At 44.1% G+C, this 17,562-nt stretch overlaps 1 protein-coding gene across 2 annotated transcripts in view; it reads left to right on the plus strand.

Moving 5' to 3' along the window:
* The first annotated feature begins 10,942 nt into the window (after positions 1–10,942).
* The window catches only part of KLHDC10 (kelch domain containing 10), a 65,291-nt gene continuing 58,671 nt past the window's right edge, over positions 10,943–17,562 (plus strand). For both annotated transcript variants that reach the window (XM_519376.6, XM_009454199.5), the window contains exon 1: positions 10,943–11,218. In XM_519376.6, coding sequence (XP_519376.2) covers positions 11,053–11,218 — 166 coding nt within the window. In that variant the 5' untranslated portion in view covers positions 10,943–11,052. The remainder of the gene's footprint in view (positions 11,219–17,562) is intronic.

The raw sequence follows: 17,562 nt of genomic DNA on the forward strand, positions 1-17,562 counted from the left end.
TTCTCCTGAGGTCACCTCCACTCCCTTCCTCAGGGCATCCAGTAACTAATCCAGACAGTTATAAAAGGCCCAGTTCCGTGTCCCAACTCAGGACAATGCTAAAGGGCCATCCAGCCTCAGGGTTTCCTGGAGGGTCTCCCTTGAGACTGCATCATAGCCCAGCTCCTCCCCCTGCCCAGATCAGCTTCCTTCCCATCCTTTCCACGGTGTTGACCCCAAGAGTCCTCCCCAAAAACCTCCTGCATGCTAATCTCCCTCTCAGGAGCTGCTTATCCATTTTGTTTATCCTGGGGAAGTAGACAGTTCTGCCGATTACTCCAGCTGTCAGACTGTCTTTATTGTATGTATGGTGTTTTGTTTTGTTTTGTTTTGTTTTGTTTTGAGGCGGAGTCTCACTCTGTCACCAGGCTAGAGTGCAGTAGCGCGATCTCGGCTCACTGCAACCTCTGTCTCCTGGGTTCAGGCAATTCTCCTGCCTCAGCCTCCCGAGTAGCTGGGACCACAGGTACAGGCCACCATGCCCAGCTAATTTTGTATTTTTAGTAGAGATGGGGTTTCACCATGTTGGCCAGGATGGTATCTTTCCCCTGACCTGGTGATCTGCCTGCCTCGGCCTCCCAAAGTGTTGGGATTACAGGTGTGAGCCACTGCGCCCAGCCGTATGTATTTTTTTGGTTTTTATGGTTTTTTTTGAGACGGAGTCTCACTCTGTAGCCCAGGCTGGAGTGCAGTGGCACTATCTCGGCTCACTGCAAGCTCCGCCTCCCGGGTTCACCCCATTTTCCCACCTCAGCCTCCATAGTAGCTGGGACTACAGGCACCCACCACCATGTCTGGCTAATTTTTTGTATTTTTTTTTTTTTAGTAGAGAAGGGATTTCACCATGTTAGCCAGGATGGTCTTGATCTCCTGACCTCGTGATCCACCCACCTCAGACTTCCAAAGTGTTGGGATTACAGGCGTGAGCCACCATGCCCGGCCAGCCGTATGTATGGTTTTTAATGTGAGAACACACAAACATTCTGCCAGGTGTGGTGGCCCATGCCCGTAATCCCAGCACTTTGGGAGGCCAAGGCAGGCGGGTCACTTGAGGTCAGGAGTTTGAGACCAGCCTGGCCAACATGGTCAAAGCCTGCCTCTACTAAAAATACAAAAATTAGCTGGGCATGGTGGCACACACCTGTAATCCCAGCTCCTTGGGAGGCTGAGGCATGAGAATTGCTTGAAACTGGGAGGCAGAGGTTGCAGTGAGCTGAGATCGCACCTCTACACTCCAGCCTGGGTGACAGAGCAAGACTCTGTCTAAAAAAAAAACAAAAAACAAAAACACACACACACAAATTTAAGCTGATAAGCTTATAGTACTTCATAGGACTTCTCCTCTTAGGAATTAATCAAACATATTATATTTGCGAGTATAATTTTTTCATGAAATAGAAAAATGTGTCAACTAGCAAAATTTAGCCAGGAGCTGTGGCTCACATCTGTAATCCCAGCACTTTGGGAATCCTAGGTAGGTGGATAGCTTGAGGCCTGAAGTTTGAGACCAGCCTGGGCAACATGGTGAAACCTTGTCTCTACAAAAAATTAAAAAATTAGCCAGACTTGGTGGTGTGCACCTGTAGTCCCAGCTACTCAGGAGGCTGACACAGAAGGATCGCTTGAGCCCTGGAGGTCAAGACTGCAGTGAGCCACGACTGCCTCACTGATTTCTAGACAGTGTCAGAGTGAGACCCTGTCTCAAAAATAGAAAAAAAAGCAAAATTTTTATTTTTAGTGAAAATTTAATTTATATAAAACATGACACAGATTTTTAAGTGAATACACATTTATCAGACATTTTCATTTCTTTTTTTCTTTTTTGAGATGGAGTCTTGCTGTCACCCAGGCTTGAGTGTAGTGGCATGATCTCAGCTCACTACATCCTCCACCTCCTGGGTTCATGCAATTCTCAGGCCTCAGCCTCCCCAGTAGCTGGGACTACAGGTGTGTGCCATCATGCCTGGCTAATTTTTTCGTATTTTTAGTAGAGACGAAGTTTCACCATGTTGGCCAGGCTGGTCTTGAACTCCTGACCTTAAGTGATCCACCCACCTCACCCTCCCAAGGTGCTGGAAATACAGGCATGAGCCACTGTGCTGAGTCAAAACATTTTCATTTCTTATGGGCTGCTTTTTATTGATATATATATATCACATAACATAATATTTACGCTTTAAAGTGTACAAGTCAGTGGTTTTTAGTATATTCACAGATATGTGCAACTATTGCCACTGATTCCAGAACATTTTATCACCCCCTAAGAGAAACCCTGTACCCATTAGCAGTGACTGCCATCCCTCCTCTCCCTCCCTGGCAACCACTAATCTACTTTCGGTCACTATGGATTTGCCTGTTCTGGACGTTTAATGTAAATGGTGTCATACAATATGTGGATTTTTGTGTCTGACTTCTTTCACTTAGCATGTTTTCAAGGTTCATCCATGTTGTAGCATGTATTAGTACTATACTTCCTTTGTATGGTTGAACAATATTTCACTGTATAGACATATCATATGTTGTTTCTCAGTTCATCCATTGATGAACATTTGGGTTGTTTACGCTTTTGGCTATTATGAAAAATGCTACCATGAATATTCATACAGATGTTTTTGTAAGGGCATATGTTTTCAATTCTGTTGGGCATATATTAAGGAGCAAAATTTCTGGATCATATGGTAATTATATATTTAACATTTAGAGAAACTGTCAAAATGTTTTTCAAAATGGCTCCACCATTTTACACTCCCACTAGCAATGTATGAGGGATTCACTTTCTCTACATCCTTGTCAACACTTATAATTGTCTGTCTTTTATATTTTAGCTATTCTAGTGAGTGTGAAGTGGTGTCTCACTGTGGTTTCAATTTGCATTTCCCTAATGACCAGTGATGTTGAACATCTTCTCCTGTGCTTATTGGTCATTTGTATATCTTCTTTGAAGAAATAGCTATTTGTGCTTTTTTGCCCATTTTTTAAATGGGTTGTCTTTTAGTTGTTGAGTTTTAGGAATTCTTTTATTTATTTATTTATTTTTTTGAGACAGAGCCTCACTCTGTCACCCAGGCTGGAGTGCAGTGGGGTGATCTCGGCTCACTGCAACCTCAAACTCCTGTGCTCAAGGGATCCTCCCGCCTCAGCCTCCCAAGTAGTTAGAACTACAGGCACGGTCCACCATGCCTGGCTGATTTTTTTTTTTTTAAGACAGAGTCTCGCTCTGTCGCCCAGGCTGGAGTGCAGTGGCGCGATCTCAAAAAAAATTTACTATTTTACAAATTTAATTAGTTTAATATTTTCATATCTGTATTTCAATATAATTGGTTTCCTTTGTAATCCTACACATCTTATTTTATGCGTTAAAAACATTATTCTGAAAAAGTGTCCATAGGCTCCACCAGGTTGATAGAGGTTAAAAAACCCTGATTGTTTTTTTTTTGAGACAAGGTTTTACTCTGTCTCTCAGGCTGGAAAGACCTCCTAGGCTCAAGTGATCCTCCCACCTCAGTCCCCTGAGTAGCTGGGACCACAAGGGGGCGCCACTACACTCTGCAAATTTTTTAAATTTTTAGTGGAGATGGGGTCTTGGTAAAGGCAGGTCTTGAACTCTTGGCCTCAAGCAATCCTCGTGCCTCAGCCTGCCAAAGTGCTGGGTTTACAGGTGAGAGCCACTTCACCCAGCCAAGAACTCCTGATTTAAGGAGCAATATCTGCATGGAGAAACCAGAACAGTGTCCTATGAACAAATTCCCTCAGGGGAGATGAAAGTCAGTGGAACTTTTTCTTTCTTTCTTTTTTTTTTTTTTTTTTGAGATGGAGTCTTGCTCTGTTGACAGTGGCATTATCTCGGCTCACTGCAACCTCCACCTCCCAAGTTCAAGCGATTCTCGTGCCTCAGTCTCCTGAGTAGCTGGGATTACAGGCGCCCACCACCATGCCCGGCTACTTTTTTTTATTTTTAGCAGAGACAGGGTTTTACCATGTTGGCCAGGCTAGTCTCGAACTCCTGACTTCAAGTGATCCACCTGCCTTGGCCTCCCAACGTGCTGAGATTACAGGTGTGAGCCACCATGCCCGGTCCCTTTTCTTCTTCTTCTTCTTTTTTTTTTTTTTGAGACACTGCACTCTGTCGCCAAGCCTGGAGTGCAGTGGCATGAACACAGCTCACTACAGTCTCAACTGCTCCAGCTTAGGTGACCCTTCTATCTCAGCCTCCAGAGCAGCGTCTGGGACCACAGGCGGGCACCACCACGCCCGGCTAATTTTTGTATTTTTTTTTGCAGTGATGGGGTTTCACCTGTTGTGTAGGCTGGTCTCAAACTCCTGGCTTCAAACAACCCACCCACCTTTGCCTCCTAAAGTGCTGGGATTGCAGGCATGGGCTGCCCCACCCTGTCAAACTTTCTGAACCTACTGTACAAGGATATCCTCAGATTCACTCAGATCTTGACAAATTATCTTTCCTGTTTAGAGAAATCCCAAGCCTACCCTTAATTTTTTTTGAAAGGAAAGATCGTTCATATGCTGAAGACAACTTCAACTTTGCTTTTATTTATTTGGACTCTTTGAATGATTTTAACATCTTTTGTTTGATTTTTTCTGTTTTTTAAAAAACTTTATTGATTTTTGAGACAAGGTCTTGCTCTGTCACCCAGGCTGGAGTGCAGCCATGAGATCATAGCTCACTGCAGCCTGGAGCTCCTGGGCTCAGGGATCCTCCTACCTCCTCCTCCCAAGTAGCTGGGACTATAGGCATGGGCTACCATGCCTGGCTAATTTGCATTTTTTTTGTAGAAACGGGGGTCTCACAGCTGGGCACAGTGGCTCATGCCTGTAATCCCAGCACTTTGGGAGGCCGAGGCGGTTGGATTGCGAGGTCAGGAGTTCAAAACCAGCCTGGCCAAGATGGTGAAACCCCGTCTCTGAGGGCAGAGGTTGCAGTGAGTGAGATTGCGCCACGCACTCCAGCCTGGACAGAGTGAAACTCCGTCTCAGAAAAAAAAAAAAAAAAGAAACAGGGGTCTCACTATATTGCCCAGGCTGGTCTTGAACTGGGCTCAAGTGATCCTCCTACCTCAGCCTCCCAAAGGACTGGGATTATAGACATGAGCCACTGCACCTGGCCTTAAACTTACATTTTAAACTTCCAATGTGCTGATTTGGGGCTTAGCAGTCTTTTTTTTTTTTTTCTTGAGATGGCGTCTCACTGTGTTGCCCAGGCTGGAGTGCAGTGGCATGATCTCAGCTCGCTGCAACCTCTGCCCCCCTGGTTCAAGTGATTCTCCTGCCTCAGCCTCCCGAGTAGCTAGAATTACAGGTGTCAGCCACTGCACCCGGCTAATTTTTCTATTTTCAGTAGAGACGGGGTTTCGCCATCTTGGCCAGGCTAGTCTTGAACTCCTGACCTCATGATCAACCCACCTCGGCCTCCCAAAGTGTTGGGATTACAAGTGTGAGCCACTGCACCTGGCCTCATTTTTTTTTTTGGAGAGATCTTTGTTAATTGTTTTCACCAATGGTGAAAAAAGAATGGTTGCAGATTTTATTTATTTACTTTAAAAATTTATTTATTTATTTATCTGAGATAGAGTCTTGCTTTGTCACCCAGGCTGGAGTGCAATGGCGCGATCTCGGCTCACTGCAACCTCTGCCTCCTGGGTTCAAGTGATTCTCCTGCCTCAGCCTCCCGAGTAGCTGGGATTTGGGATTACAGGCGTGTACCACCATACCCGGCTAACTTCCTTTTGTACTTTTAGTAGACAGAGGGTCTCACCATGTTGGCCAGGCTGCTCTCAAACTCCTGGCCTCAGGTGATCCACCTGCCTTGTCCTTGCAAAGTGCTAGGATGACAGGCGTGAGCCACTGAGCCTGGCCCTGGTTGTAGGCTTCAGAAAAAAAGGAATAACAATGTACGCCAGATGTAGTGGCTCACCTCTTTAATCCCAGCACTTTGGGAGACTGAGGTGGGCGGATCCCTTGAGGTCAGAAGTTTGAGACCAGCCTGGCTAACATGGTGAAACCTTGTCTCTACTAAAAGTACAAAAAAGGTTAGCCGGGTGTGGTGGTACACACCTGTAATCCCAGGTACTTGGGAAGCTGAGGCAGAAGAATTACTTAAACCTGGGAGGTGGAGGTTGCAGTGAGCCAAGATCGTGCCACTGCACCCCAGCCTGGGCAATGCAGAGAGTCAAAAAAGAAAAAAAAAAGAAAGAAAGAAAGAAAAAAGAAACACAGTGAAACGCCATCTCTGTTAAAAATAAACAAAATTGGCTGGGTGTGGTCATGCATGCCTGTGACCAGCTACTTGGGAGGTTGAGGTGAGAGGATGGCTTGAGCCCAGGAGGTCAAGGCTGCAGTGAGCCAAGATTGCATCACGCACTCCAGCCTGGGTGACAGACGAAACCTTGTCTCAAAAAACAAATAAAAACCAAACCAAAATAAAACCCACAAAAAATAATGTATAGAGCTCTCTAAGACATATTGTATAAAATAACAAAAACCTATCTGCGGAATACATTCTGTACAATCCCCAATCCCATTTATGTAATAATCAAAAACAGAGTACTGCATAGGTCTACAAATGTGTATGTGTTTATACATAGAAAGAGAACTAAAACTATATCAAACTGTGTTTTTTTCTATTTTCTTTTTTTTTTTTTTTGAGATGGATTTTCACTGTTGTCGCCCAGGCTGGAGTGCAATGGCACGATCTCGGCTCACTGCAACCTCCGCCTCATGGGTTCAAGTGACTTTCCTGCCTCAGCCTCCTGAGTAGCTGGGATTACAGGTGCCTGCCACCATGCCCAGCTAATTTTTGTACTTTTAGTAGAGATGGGGTTTCATCACGTTGGCCAGGCTGGTCTCAAACTCCTGACCGCAGGTGATCCACCCACCTCAGCCTCCCAAAGTGCTGGGATTACAGGCATGAGCCACTGCGCCTGGCCTATGTCAAATTGTTAACAGTCTTTTTTTTTTTTTTTTTTTTTGAGACAGGATCTCATTCTGACACCCAGGCTGGAGCGCAGTGGTGTGATCTCAGCTCACTGCAGCCTCGACTTCCTGGGCTCAAGCAATCCTCCTACCTCTGCCTCCTGAGTAGCTGGGACCACAGGCACGTGCCACCGTGCCTGGCTAATTTTTGTAGAGGCGGGATTTCACTATGTTACCCAGGCTGGTCTGGAACTCCTGACCTCAAGCGATCTGTCCGCCTCGGCCTCCCAAAGTGCTAGGATTACTGGCATGAGCCACTGAGCCCAGCCATCAAACTGCTAATAGTCTTTCCAAGAGGAGAATAAGACTAGGGGAAGGGTGAAGTGGAAAGTTTCACTTTTTCTCTATATTCCTCTGTTTATTTAAGATTATACCATAAGGATGTACTTTTTTTTTTTTCTTTTTTGAGACAGAGTTTCACTCTTGTTGCCCAGGCTGGAGTGCAATGGAGGGATCTTGGCTTACTGCAACCTCCGCTTCCTGGGTTCAAGCGATTCTCCTGCCTCAGCCTCCCGAGTAGCTGGGATTACAGGCGCCTGCCACCATGCCCGGTTAATTTTGTATTTTTAGTAGAGGCAGGGTTTCTCCATGTTGGTCAGGCTGGTCTCAAACTCCCGACCTCAGGTGATCCACCCGCCTCGGCCTCCCAAAAGTGCTGGGATTACAGGTGTGAGCCACTGTGCCTGGCCATTATTTTTAACACTAGGATTAACTTTAAAGACAGTAGAGTTACTGTCTTAGTCCATTTTATGCTGCTATAAGAGAATACCACAGACTGAATAATTTATAATGAACACAAATTTATTAGGCTCATGGTTCTAGAGGCTTAGAAGTCCAAGATCCTGGAGCCATATCTGGAAAGGGCCTTCTTGCTGCATCTTAACATGGCAGAAAGCATCACATTGGGTGAGAGAGAGTGAGAGGGAAAGGCAGAGAGAAGGAGGAAGAGAGAGAGAGAGAAAGGGAGAGAGAGAGAGCGAGAGAGAGAGAGGCGCCAAAGTTATCCTTTTATTGGGAACCCACTCCTGAGATAACTAACCCATTCCCGCCATAACAGCATTAATCCATTCATGAGGGCAGAACCTTCAGGTACTAATCATTCTTAAAGGTTCCACTTCTCCAGATTGTTGCATTTGGGGATTAAGTTTCCAACACATGAACTGTGGGGGACACATTCGAATCATAGCAGTTACCCATATAGCTATTGAGCCGAATCTTGGGAATACTAAAACTTTTTATGTTATGTTATGTTATTTTTATTTATTTATTTTTTTTGAGACGAGTCTCGCTCTGTTGCCCAGGCCGGAGTGCCGCGGCGCTATCTTGGCTCACTGCAACCTCTGCCTTCCAGGTTCAAGCGATTCCCCTGCCTCAGCCTCCAGAGTAGCTGGGATTGCAGGTGCGGGCCACCACGCCAGACTAATTTTTTTTTTTTTTAATATTTTTAGTAGAGACGGGGTTTCACCGTGTTAGCCAGGATGGTCTCCCTCTCCTGACCTCGTGATCCGCCCCCCTCGGCCTCCCAAAGTGCTGGGATTACAGGCGCGAGCCCCCGCACCCGGCCCTTTTATGTATGTATGTATGTATGTATGTATGTATGTATGTATGTATGTATGTATTTTTGAGACGGAGTCTTGCTCTGTCGCCCAGGCTGGAGTGAAAATGGCACGATCTCGGCTCACTGCAACCTCTGCCTCCCGGGTTCAAGCAATTCTCGTGCCTCAGCCTCCCGAGTAGCTGGGATTACAGGCACCCACCACCACGCCTCGCTAATTTTTTTGAATTTTTCGTAGAGACCGGGTTTCACCATGTTGGCCAGGCGATCTTGAACTCCTGACCTCAGGTGATCCACCCACCTCGGCCTCCCAAAGGGTTGGGATTACAGAACGTGTTAGGATTACAGGCATGAGCCATCACGCCCAACCAAAACTTTATATGTTATTTTCTTATTTCATCTCTCCCAGTTGATTAATTAAAAAGTGTTACTTAAGAATCTACTTTGGCTGGGCGTGGTGCTCATGGCTATAACCCAATGCTTTAGAATGCCAAGGAAGGAGGATGGCTTGAGGCCAGGAGTTCTAGACTAGCCGGAGCAACAAGGCAAAACCACCCCCTCATCCCCACACACTGCCCTATCTCTACAAATTTGCTTTGCAAATTGGGAAAACAGCATCTCATAGGATTTCTGTGAGGATTAGACAGGTTAAACATGTAATATGTGTAAGACTGCATTTTGCCTATATACATAAAAAACTGGCCAGATGCAGCAGCTCACACCTGTAATCCCATCACTTTGGGAGGCCAAGGCAGGTGGATTACCTGAGATGGGGAGTTGGAGACCAGCCTGGCCAACATGGTGAAAACCCATCTCTACTAAAAATATAATTAGCAGAGTGTGGTGGCACATGCCTCTAATCCCAGCTACTTGGGAGGCTGAGGCAGGAGAATTGTTTGAACCTGGGAGGCAGAGGTTGCAGTGAACCGAGATCATGCCTCTGCACTCCAGTCTCGGCGACAGAGTAAGACTCCGTCTCAAAAAAAAAAAAAGGAGTTAACATATATTAATTTTGGTTTTTATATTTTAGAACCATAGGCTTTTTTTTTTTTTTCAAGTCTCAAACATTTTCATAAGCAGTGTGCTATGGTGCTAGTGACTAAAACATTTCTGCCTACAGGGACTGGAAGTAGGAAAACAAGGAGGCAGTGCCAGTGGCGACCAGAAATTTGCACACCAGGTACAAAGGGTATTTGTCCTCAGCTCCAGCAGAGTTTCTTTTTTTTCTCTGCAACCATGTAAGGTTCTTCTAATGCAAAAGAAAAAAAAATCTGTCACATCTAAGGACCTTGAAAAGTTTTGTTTCCCTTGAGGAATTTGATATGCTTTTTCCGTATCATTCAGAAACATCAGTGTATAGTCTGTTTTCCCAGTTTGCATTGCGCCCAGTAAGTTTCAAGCCAAAATTTCTGTTTAATTTTGGAACAATAGAAACTCCTGATCGGCACATTAAAAATTTTCTTTGATCTTGATCTTCCATACCCGTTGCTGCCTTTTATTTAATTTTACATTTCCTTTTGATTATATATCTTCCAAGCTGATTAAAATTTTCTACTAGCCAAAAGGAGTTTGAGCGAACAAAAATATTTACAGAGCCATCAGCCATCTATGAGAATACCTTTTTCTTGGCATTCCACACACTGCCAGGTGTTATTTGAAAAGTCTTTACTGATGTAATAAACCAGAAATGGTTTCTCATCGGGGTTTTATTTTGTATTTCTAAGATTACAGGTGAGAGTGAACATTTTCCCATATTTGTTAACCAGGTTTAAAACTGTTTGATTGGGACGTGGCTTATACAGGGACGAATGCAGCTAATCCGACTGAAAGACAAATGAAACCCAGGAATATCTGGTTCTTACATTTTAGCTTTGACTCCGCCCCTGGGTCCCCTCACCTACCCGGACCCCAAGCAAGCCCTTTGTGTGTGTCAACCGTCAGTGAATGGGATCTCAGTCTGAAAAGCTGGCAGAATACCGTCTTGCCCCCAAATATGTGTATTATGCGTATATCCAGTGTCTGATTGCAATGTTTATGGGAAAAAGTTCCTGAATCCTAACCAAGACTGAGGCACTGGCCGTCCCCGGGAGTCTTTCCGCAGGCGCGGCCTCTGACACTCGGCCTTCGATTGGCCCGCCTGGCCCCGCAGGAGTCGGGGTAACGCCGGCCAGCCCAGCTCGGACGATGAGAGCTAGGAGTGGCTGCTTCTGCCTTTCTCTCCCCCTACTTTTTTTTTTTTTTAGCCATAGCTATGGTTACCACGTTTCTCTCCGCCTCCCGCCACCTACCAAGAAAACGACTGACCATTGGCTGCCTTTCACCAAGGCGGTAAGTCATTGGTCTCTGGTGGGACCGGGCGCTGCCCCCTTCCCCTGTCTCCTGGGTCTCTGGAGGAGCCCAGGAAGGAGGCTCCGCTGGTTCCGCTGGGTCAGGCGCTGACGGGACCGGGCTGCGGCAATCGTTAGCGGGTCATGTCGGCCGCCCAGGGCTGGGACAGGAACCGCCGGAGGGGAGGAGGCGCCGCCGGCGCTGGTGGCGGAGGTAGCGGGGCCGGCGGGGGCAGTGGGGGCAGCGGGGGTCGGGGGACTGGCCAGCTCAACCGCTTCGTGCAACTCTCCGGGCGGCCGCACCTGCCAGGTGAGTCGTGGGACAGGGTCCTGACCGCTTGCGGGCGCGGCGGGCGGGAAGGTTACTGCTACCTTTTCTTTTTCTCCCTGGCTTTCTTTTCCTTGGGAGGAGGAAAGGCAGGCCCCACGCATAGCAGAGGGACTGGGGATCAGAGAAAAGGGAAGGTGTCTTTGAGGTCAGGGAGGGAACAGGAGCACAGCGAAGAAAAGTATCTGTGCTCTGTTGAAAGCTCTGTGCTGAGAGTTTTGTTTTCTTTTCAAAGGAGAGGCCACTGTCTCATTGACATTTCCAAATGTTTCGGTTACTCGATTCCCAATCTCTTCCCCTTCCGCAGTTTGATCTTGTAAATGAAAGACATTGGCGCCTAGCTGTGGGAAATTATTTCAAAAAGGGTGCCAAGTTAAGGAGAGAAGAGGGAAGCGCATTCCAAGGAGTGATTTTGTAAAAACTACACGGGGTGTGTGTGTAAGAGGCATTCTGAAACGGAAGAAAGGGGTGGGGGAGTGTTTGGGGAGTGTATGGGAAAGAGAACCTAGAGGATTAGGGAAAACTAGTTGGATTATTAATATTTTGGAATGTTCAGAGACAGGATAATGGTGTCTAGGTTTTAAGGGGAGAAAGTGAAGATCAAAAATATACTTAGTGACACAATTATGCTGTGTTTCCAATATAAAAACAACTGAGAATTGGAAAAATGTACCCAATACAATTATTTGACATTTTGGTCTACAGTGCCCTAGCCTTGAGTTCAGATGCTTTTGAAAACAAAATAAAATCAAGTGGATATGTATGTGTAGACAATTTTAAAGAGGTACGTTTGTAATTGAATATTCAATCTAGTAGAAGGAAGGTAGGGAATTAAATAATGCAGAGAACGTCAAATATCCCACTGGGCAAGCTTATTTTTACTATGAAAAGAACTATCAGGAATGATGTGTTAATTATTCATCGTGTTTTTTGTGAATAATATTGATTATATTAGTGATATATTTGTTTAGCTGATGAGTTTTGAGAACATGATGAATTGGTTTTTTTGAATTGTGCTTAAGACTGTGCCTTATACTTCTAGTCAAAAATTATTATTTGATTAAATTGAAGATGACAAAGGGAATTTAGCACATTTAATGAGACAATTGCTTATGTTCGTGATGAGGTTATTGATGTGTGCTAGAAATGTACATTACCCCATTTATATGCATTAAATCGAGGCATTTGTAAGTAGTCATATAATATACCAGAAGTTGGGTTTGAGACGTTAATATCAGACTGGGCATCCTAGAATTGCTAAATATATGATCTTTAACATGAAAAAGAAAAAAGGAGCAATCTTTTTTCTTACTCCCAATTAATAATAAAAACTTAGATTTTTGTGTATTGACAGCTTAGAAGATGAATCTCTTAGCAAACACTGTCACCAGTTTGCCCTCTACTACTGCAATCTTTAGGTCTTTGATCACGGATTAATTATACCATGGGCTTCAAGTAGGCATTCCTAGGTTCCTAGAACCTCCTTGGTGCACTTCCTCACTTCAACCACGTGATGGCAGTGGAAGCCATGATTTCTGCTAAGGGGCTTCAGTGTGGAGCTATTTCTGCATTCCCTTAGCACACAAGACCAAGAACAGCCATTTATCCGGAGGTAAAGATAAACGTGTCTAAACTGTGAAAATTTGTAAAGCAGGGTCATCAGTCTCTTTTTTCTGCTTCCCTTTTCTCTTGACTGACACTTCATTGCGCCTTTACTCATTCTCAAAATTGGGACACATCTGATACCTCAATGTATTATGTAGTTTGAAATTCTTTCATACCAATTCTTTATTCTGCTAGGTTTTGCATTTTAAACCTCTCCCTTTTCTTGCATTTTGATAGATTTTAAAATATTTTAGGTGATGGGAAGGAATAGGATGTCTAGGCTTGGTTGACGGGCCTTGGAGATAAAACCTTTTATTTTAAATTTATTTATTTATTTATTTATTGAGATGGAGTCTCGCTCTGTTCTCCAGGCTGGAGTGCAGTGTCGCGATCTCGGCTCACTGCAACTCCACTTCCTAGGCTCAAGCAATTCTCCTGCCTCAGCCTCCTGAGTAGCTGAAATTACAGGCGCCCACCACCACGCCAGGCTAGTTTTTGTATTTTTAGTAGAGACGGGATTTTATCATGTTGGCCAGGCTGGTCTTGAACTCCTGACCTCAGGTGATTTGCCTGTCTCAGCCTCCCAAAGTGCTGGGATTACAGGCGTGAGCCACCTCGCCCAGCCAAATTTTTTATTTTTTTGAGTGTACTATAGCGGCTGGTCGTGGTGGCTCACATCTGTAACCCCAGCACTTTGAAAGTCCAAGGTGGGAGGATCACTTGAGCCTAGGAGTTCAAGGCCAGCCTGGGCAACAAAGCAAGACCACATCTCAAGTTAAACATTAAAAAACAACAACAACAACAAAAAAAAACTATAGTATAGCTCACTGTCTCTCTCTTTTGACCTCTAAATCCTATTTGTCTTTTTTTTTTTTTTTTTTTTGAGACAGAGCCTCACTCTGTGGCCCAGGCTGGAGTGCAGTGGCACGGTCTTGGCTTACTGCAACCTTTGCCTCCCGAACTCTAGCAATTCTCCTGTCTCAGTCTGCCAAGTAGCTGGATTAGAGGTGCGGGCCACCACGTCCGGCTAATTTTTTGTATTTTTGGTAGAGATGGGGTTTTGCCATGTTGGCCAGGCTGGGCTCAAACTCCTGGCCTCAAGTGATCCTTCCGCCTCAGCCTCCCGAAGTGCTGGGATTACAGGCGTGAGTCACAGCGCCCAGCCAGCCCCATGTTCCATTTTTCATCCTTCTCTACCAAGACTTCCAGTTACTGATACTTAGAACCTTTTCTTACTTTTTACATCTCAACCCTCCATCCAGCCCCCAATGAAACCAAACAAAACAACCTGGTCTTCCTGGAGTGTTCTCATTCTCCTTCAGTGATAGCTTCTTTATCCATCCAGTTATGCAAACTTGAAACTTGGGCATCCTCCTCAATATTTTCTTCTCCCTTGCACTTCAGGTGTAATCATTTACCAAGTCCGTTTCTTTTACTCCTGCCATAACTCCAATCCACGGTGCCACCATCCCTCACTTAGGTCTCCTGCAGGAGCTTTTTAAGCAGTATTCCTGCTTCTACTCTTGCCCTTCAATTCATATAGCACACCAGTCTTTTTGCAAGCCCAAATACATTCTCATCCCTGCTCACAACCTTTTTATTGCTCTTAGGATAAGGCAAAAATCTTTAACATGGCCTCAAAGGCACTGTGTCGTCTGACTCGTCTCTAACTCTACAGTTAATCCTGTGTTACGTTCTCTTGGTCATTGATCTTTTTCTGCCCCCTTGGATGTATCATGCTTCCTCCTGCCCCAGGTCCATTGCACAAGCTTTTCCGTCATCCAAGAACCTTCTTACTCCTCATTCCATTCTCTTGTTTTAACTTCTCTTCCATTAGATCTCAGTTTGATCAAAATGTTTTTTACATGGAAGCCTTCCGTGACTTTCTGACTTGGTCTCTTCTCTCTGTAACACTCATAGCATCATGTGGCTCTCCTTGGGCATACTTTACCATTTGTGTGTGATTCCTTGATATGCATGATTTGATACTCTTGAGATGTATGTGCGTATACCTATACACACATATACGTATATATATGCCATATACATATACATATATTTTTAAAATTCTAAATTAATGCATTGGCATTATATATTAACACATTAGTGTCTAGTGAGTTTGGTTAGTGTGGTTCAATCCTCTAGCCACATTGACTCTGGATAGATGGTTAAAATCAGGTTCTCTCTCTTTTTTTTTTTTTTTCTGAGATGGAGTCTTGCTCTGTCACCCAGGCTAGAGTGCAGTGGCGCAATGTCACTGCAACCTCTGCTTCCCGGGTTCAAGCAGTTCTCCTGCCTCAGCCTCCTGAGTAGTTGGGATTATAGGTGCGCGCCACTGTGCTACTTTTTGTATTTTTAGTAGAGACGGGGTTTCATCATGTTGGCCAGGCTGGTCTCGAACTCCTGATCTTGTGATCCACCCACCTTGGCCTCCCAAAGTGTTGGGATTACAGGCGTGAGCCACCGTGCCTGGCCAAAATCAGGTTCTTTAATGTAAAGTAGTGGATTAGACTCTGCATCCATTGCGACAGCACAAACGATAGTTTGTGAAACCTTTTTTTAAGCACTTGCCTTTCTGCTGTTTTCTGAAGTTCACTAGTGATTATGTGTTTGCCTCATAGGCCAAGAAATTAATAGCTTTTTACTCCTGGATTTTTACTAACTCATAATTTCTATACACCCAGTAATGAACAGGGAATTGTGCTTTTTGTAGAATAAGTATGCAGAGAGAGCTCAGGAGCGCGGGGTTCATGGGGCAATGGAATTCAGGTAGCTGTTGTGATTTAACTGTGTGAGTTTGATTAAATACCATGATTAGCTGGGAAAACAGTTAAACATTGTTGCTAACATGGGAACTGGAAAACTGACAAAGAAAAAGAAGGAAAAATGTAACAGTTGGTAAAGCTGGGTAAAAATAATACTGTAGTCTTAACTTAAAAATTTTAAGTAAGTAATGTGTATAAAATCCAAATGATACAAAAAAGTATATGGTAAAAGGCAAGTTTTTCTTCTTCCTTTGACCCCAGCTAATTGACTGCCTTCCCTAGAAGCAACCAATGATGCATTTCCTGTATATTTTTTCCAGGTTTAGGGGGGACGGGAGGGACTTTGTGGAGACGGTAGCATTCCTTTGTTTGGATGGGTATTTAAGATGTTTACAATCTTGCTAATACAAATAGTGATACAATGAATATCCCTATACATATATAATTTTTGCACATGACAGAGTCTTTCTTTAGGATAAATTTGTAGAAGTACAGTTTCTGGGTCAAAGGATATATGTTTACTGCTTAAACTTTGATAGATTCTGTCAAATTTCAAGTTTATGTTTCCCTGTTGTTGTTCGAGTGCTGTCTTCCTTGTTCTTTTGGTAACAGAGTGGGTTATCAAACGTTATTTAAATTGTCAGTTTAATAGGAATATTTTTCTTAAGTGTCTTTCCAATAGGTAGATAAAAGAGCCATTTATTTGTTTCCTTTATCTATAGATCTGTTTATATTTTTTGTTCATTTTTCTATTGGGATGGTTCGTATTGTTTATAAAGGCGGTACCCAACCTTTTTGGCACCAGGGACCAGTTTCGTGGAAGACAATTTTTCCATGGACCGGGATGGTGGGGTGGAGGAGTGGGGGGAATGGTTTCGGGATGAAACTGTTCCACCTCAGGTCATCAGGCACTAGCGACTCAAAAGGAGTGCACAGCCTAGATCCCTTGCATGCACAGTTCACCGTAGAGTTAGCACTCCTATGAGAATCTAATGCTTGATCTGACAGGAGGCCGAGCTCTGGCGGGAATGCTCACTCGCCCACCACTCACCTCCTGCTATGTGGCCAGGTTCCTAACAGGCCATGGACCGGTACCAGGGGTCCATGGCCTGGGGGTTGCGGACCCCTGGTTTATAGGAACTCTGTATTTTAATGAAATCAGTTCTTAGCCATTGACACATGTTGCAGATATTTTTCACAGTTTTTCATTTGCGTTTTGACTTTGTTTATGGTCTATTTTTTCATCAGAAATTAAATGTTTTAAATGTTTTGTTGTGAAATTTATCAGTCTTTTCAGAGTCTAGGTTTTGTGTCACAAGAAAGGCCTTTCCTATTTTATTATTATTTCTAATTCGAATTAAATATTCTTGTGTTTTCTCCAGGTACTTCTGTAATTTTATTTTTAAGTTAAATGCACTTACCCACACAAAATGTAAGTTAAATAAAGTGTCGAGGTGGGAATCCAACTATACTTTTCTTCCAGATGGCTGCCCAGTTATGGCAGTGTCCTTCATTTAGTTCAGCTTTGCCCTGCTGATTGAAATGTTGTCTATAGGTGTACTTAGTTCCTACAATTTGAGGTTATTACTGGACTTTTATTCTGTTTCATTGATCAGATTACCTATTTATACCTAATGACTCCATTCCTTGGTTATCATCTTCCCTCATTCTACTTCCCAGAGTTTTCCTGGGAAGTTTTCTTTGTTTATTTTTCTATATGACTTAGAATTAGCTAACCAAGTCCTGCTCCTCTGTCCTGTTGGTATTTTTATTGGTATTGTATTATATTTATAGATTAATTTAGAGATAATTGACATCGTTTTGAGGTTCAAAAACAGGGTCTATATTCATTTCTTTATGTTCAAGAACAGTATATGTGGCCAGGCACGGTGGCTCACGCCTTTAATCCCAACACTTTGGGATGCTGAGGCAGGCGGATCACTTGAGGCCAGGAGT

Source organism: Pan troglodytes, chromosome 6 (assembly GCF_028858775.2).
Source record: "Pan troglodytes isolate AG18354 chromosome 6, NHGRI_mPanTro3-v2.0_pri, whole genome shotgun sequence".
In the NCBI taxonomy this organism is placed as follows: Eukaryota; Metazoa; Chordata; class Mammalia; order Primates; family Hominidae; genus Pan; species Pan troglodytes.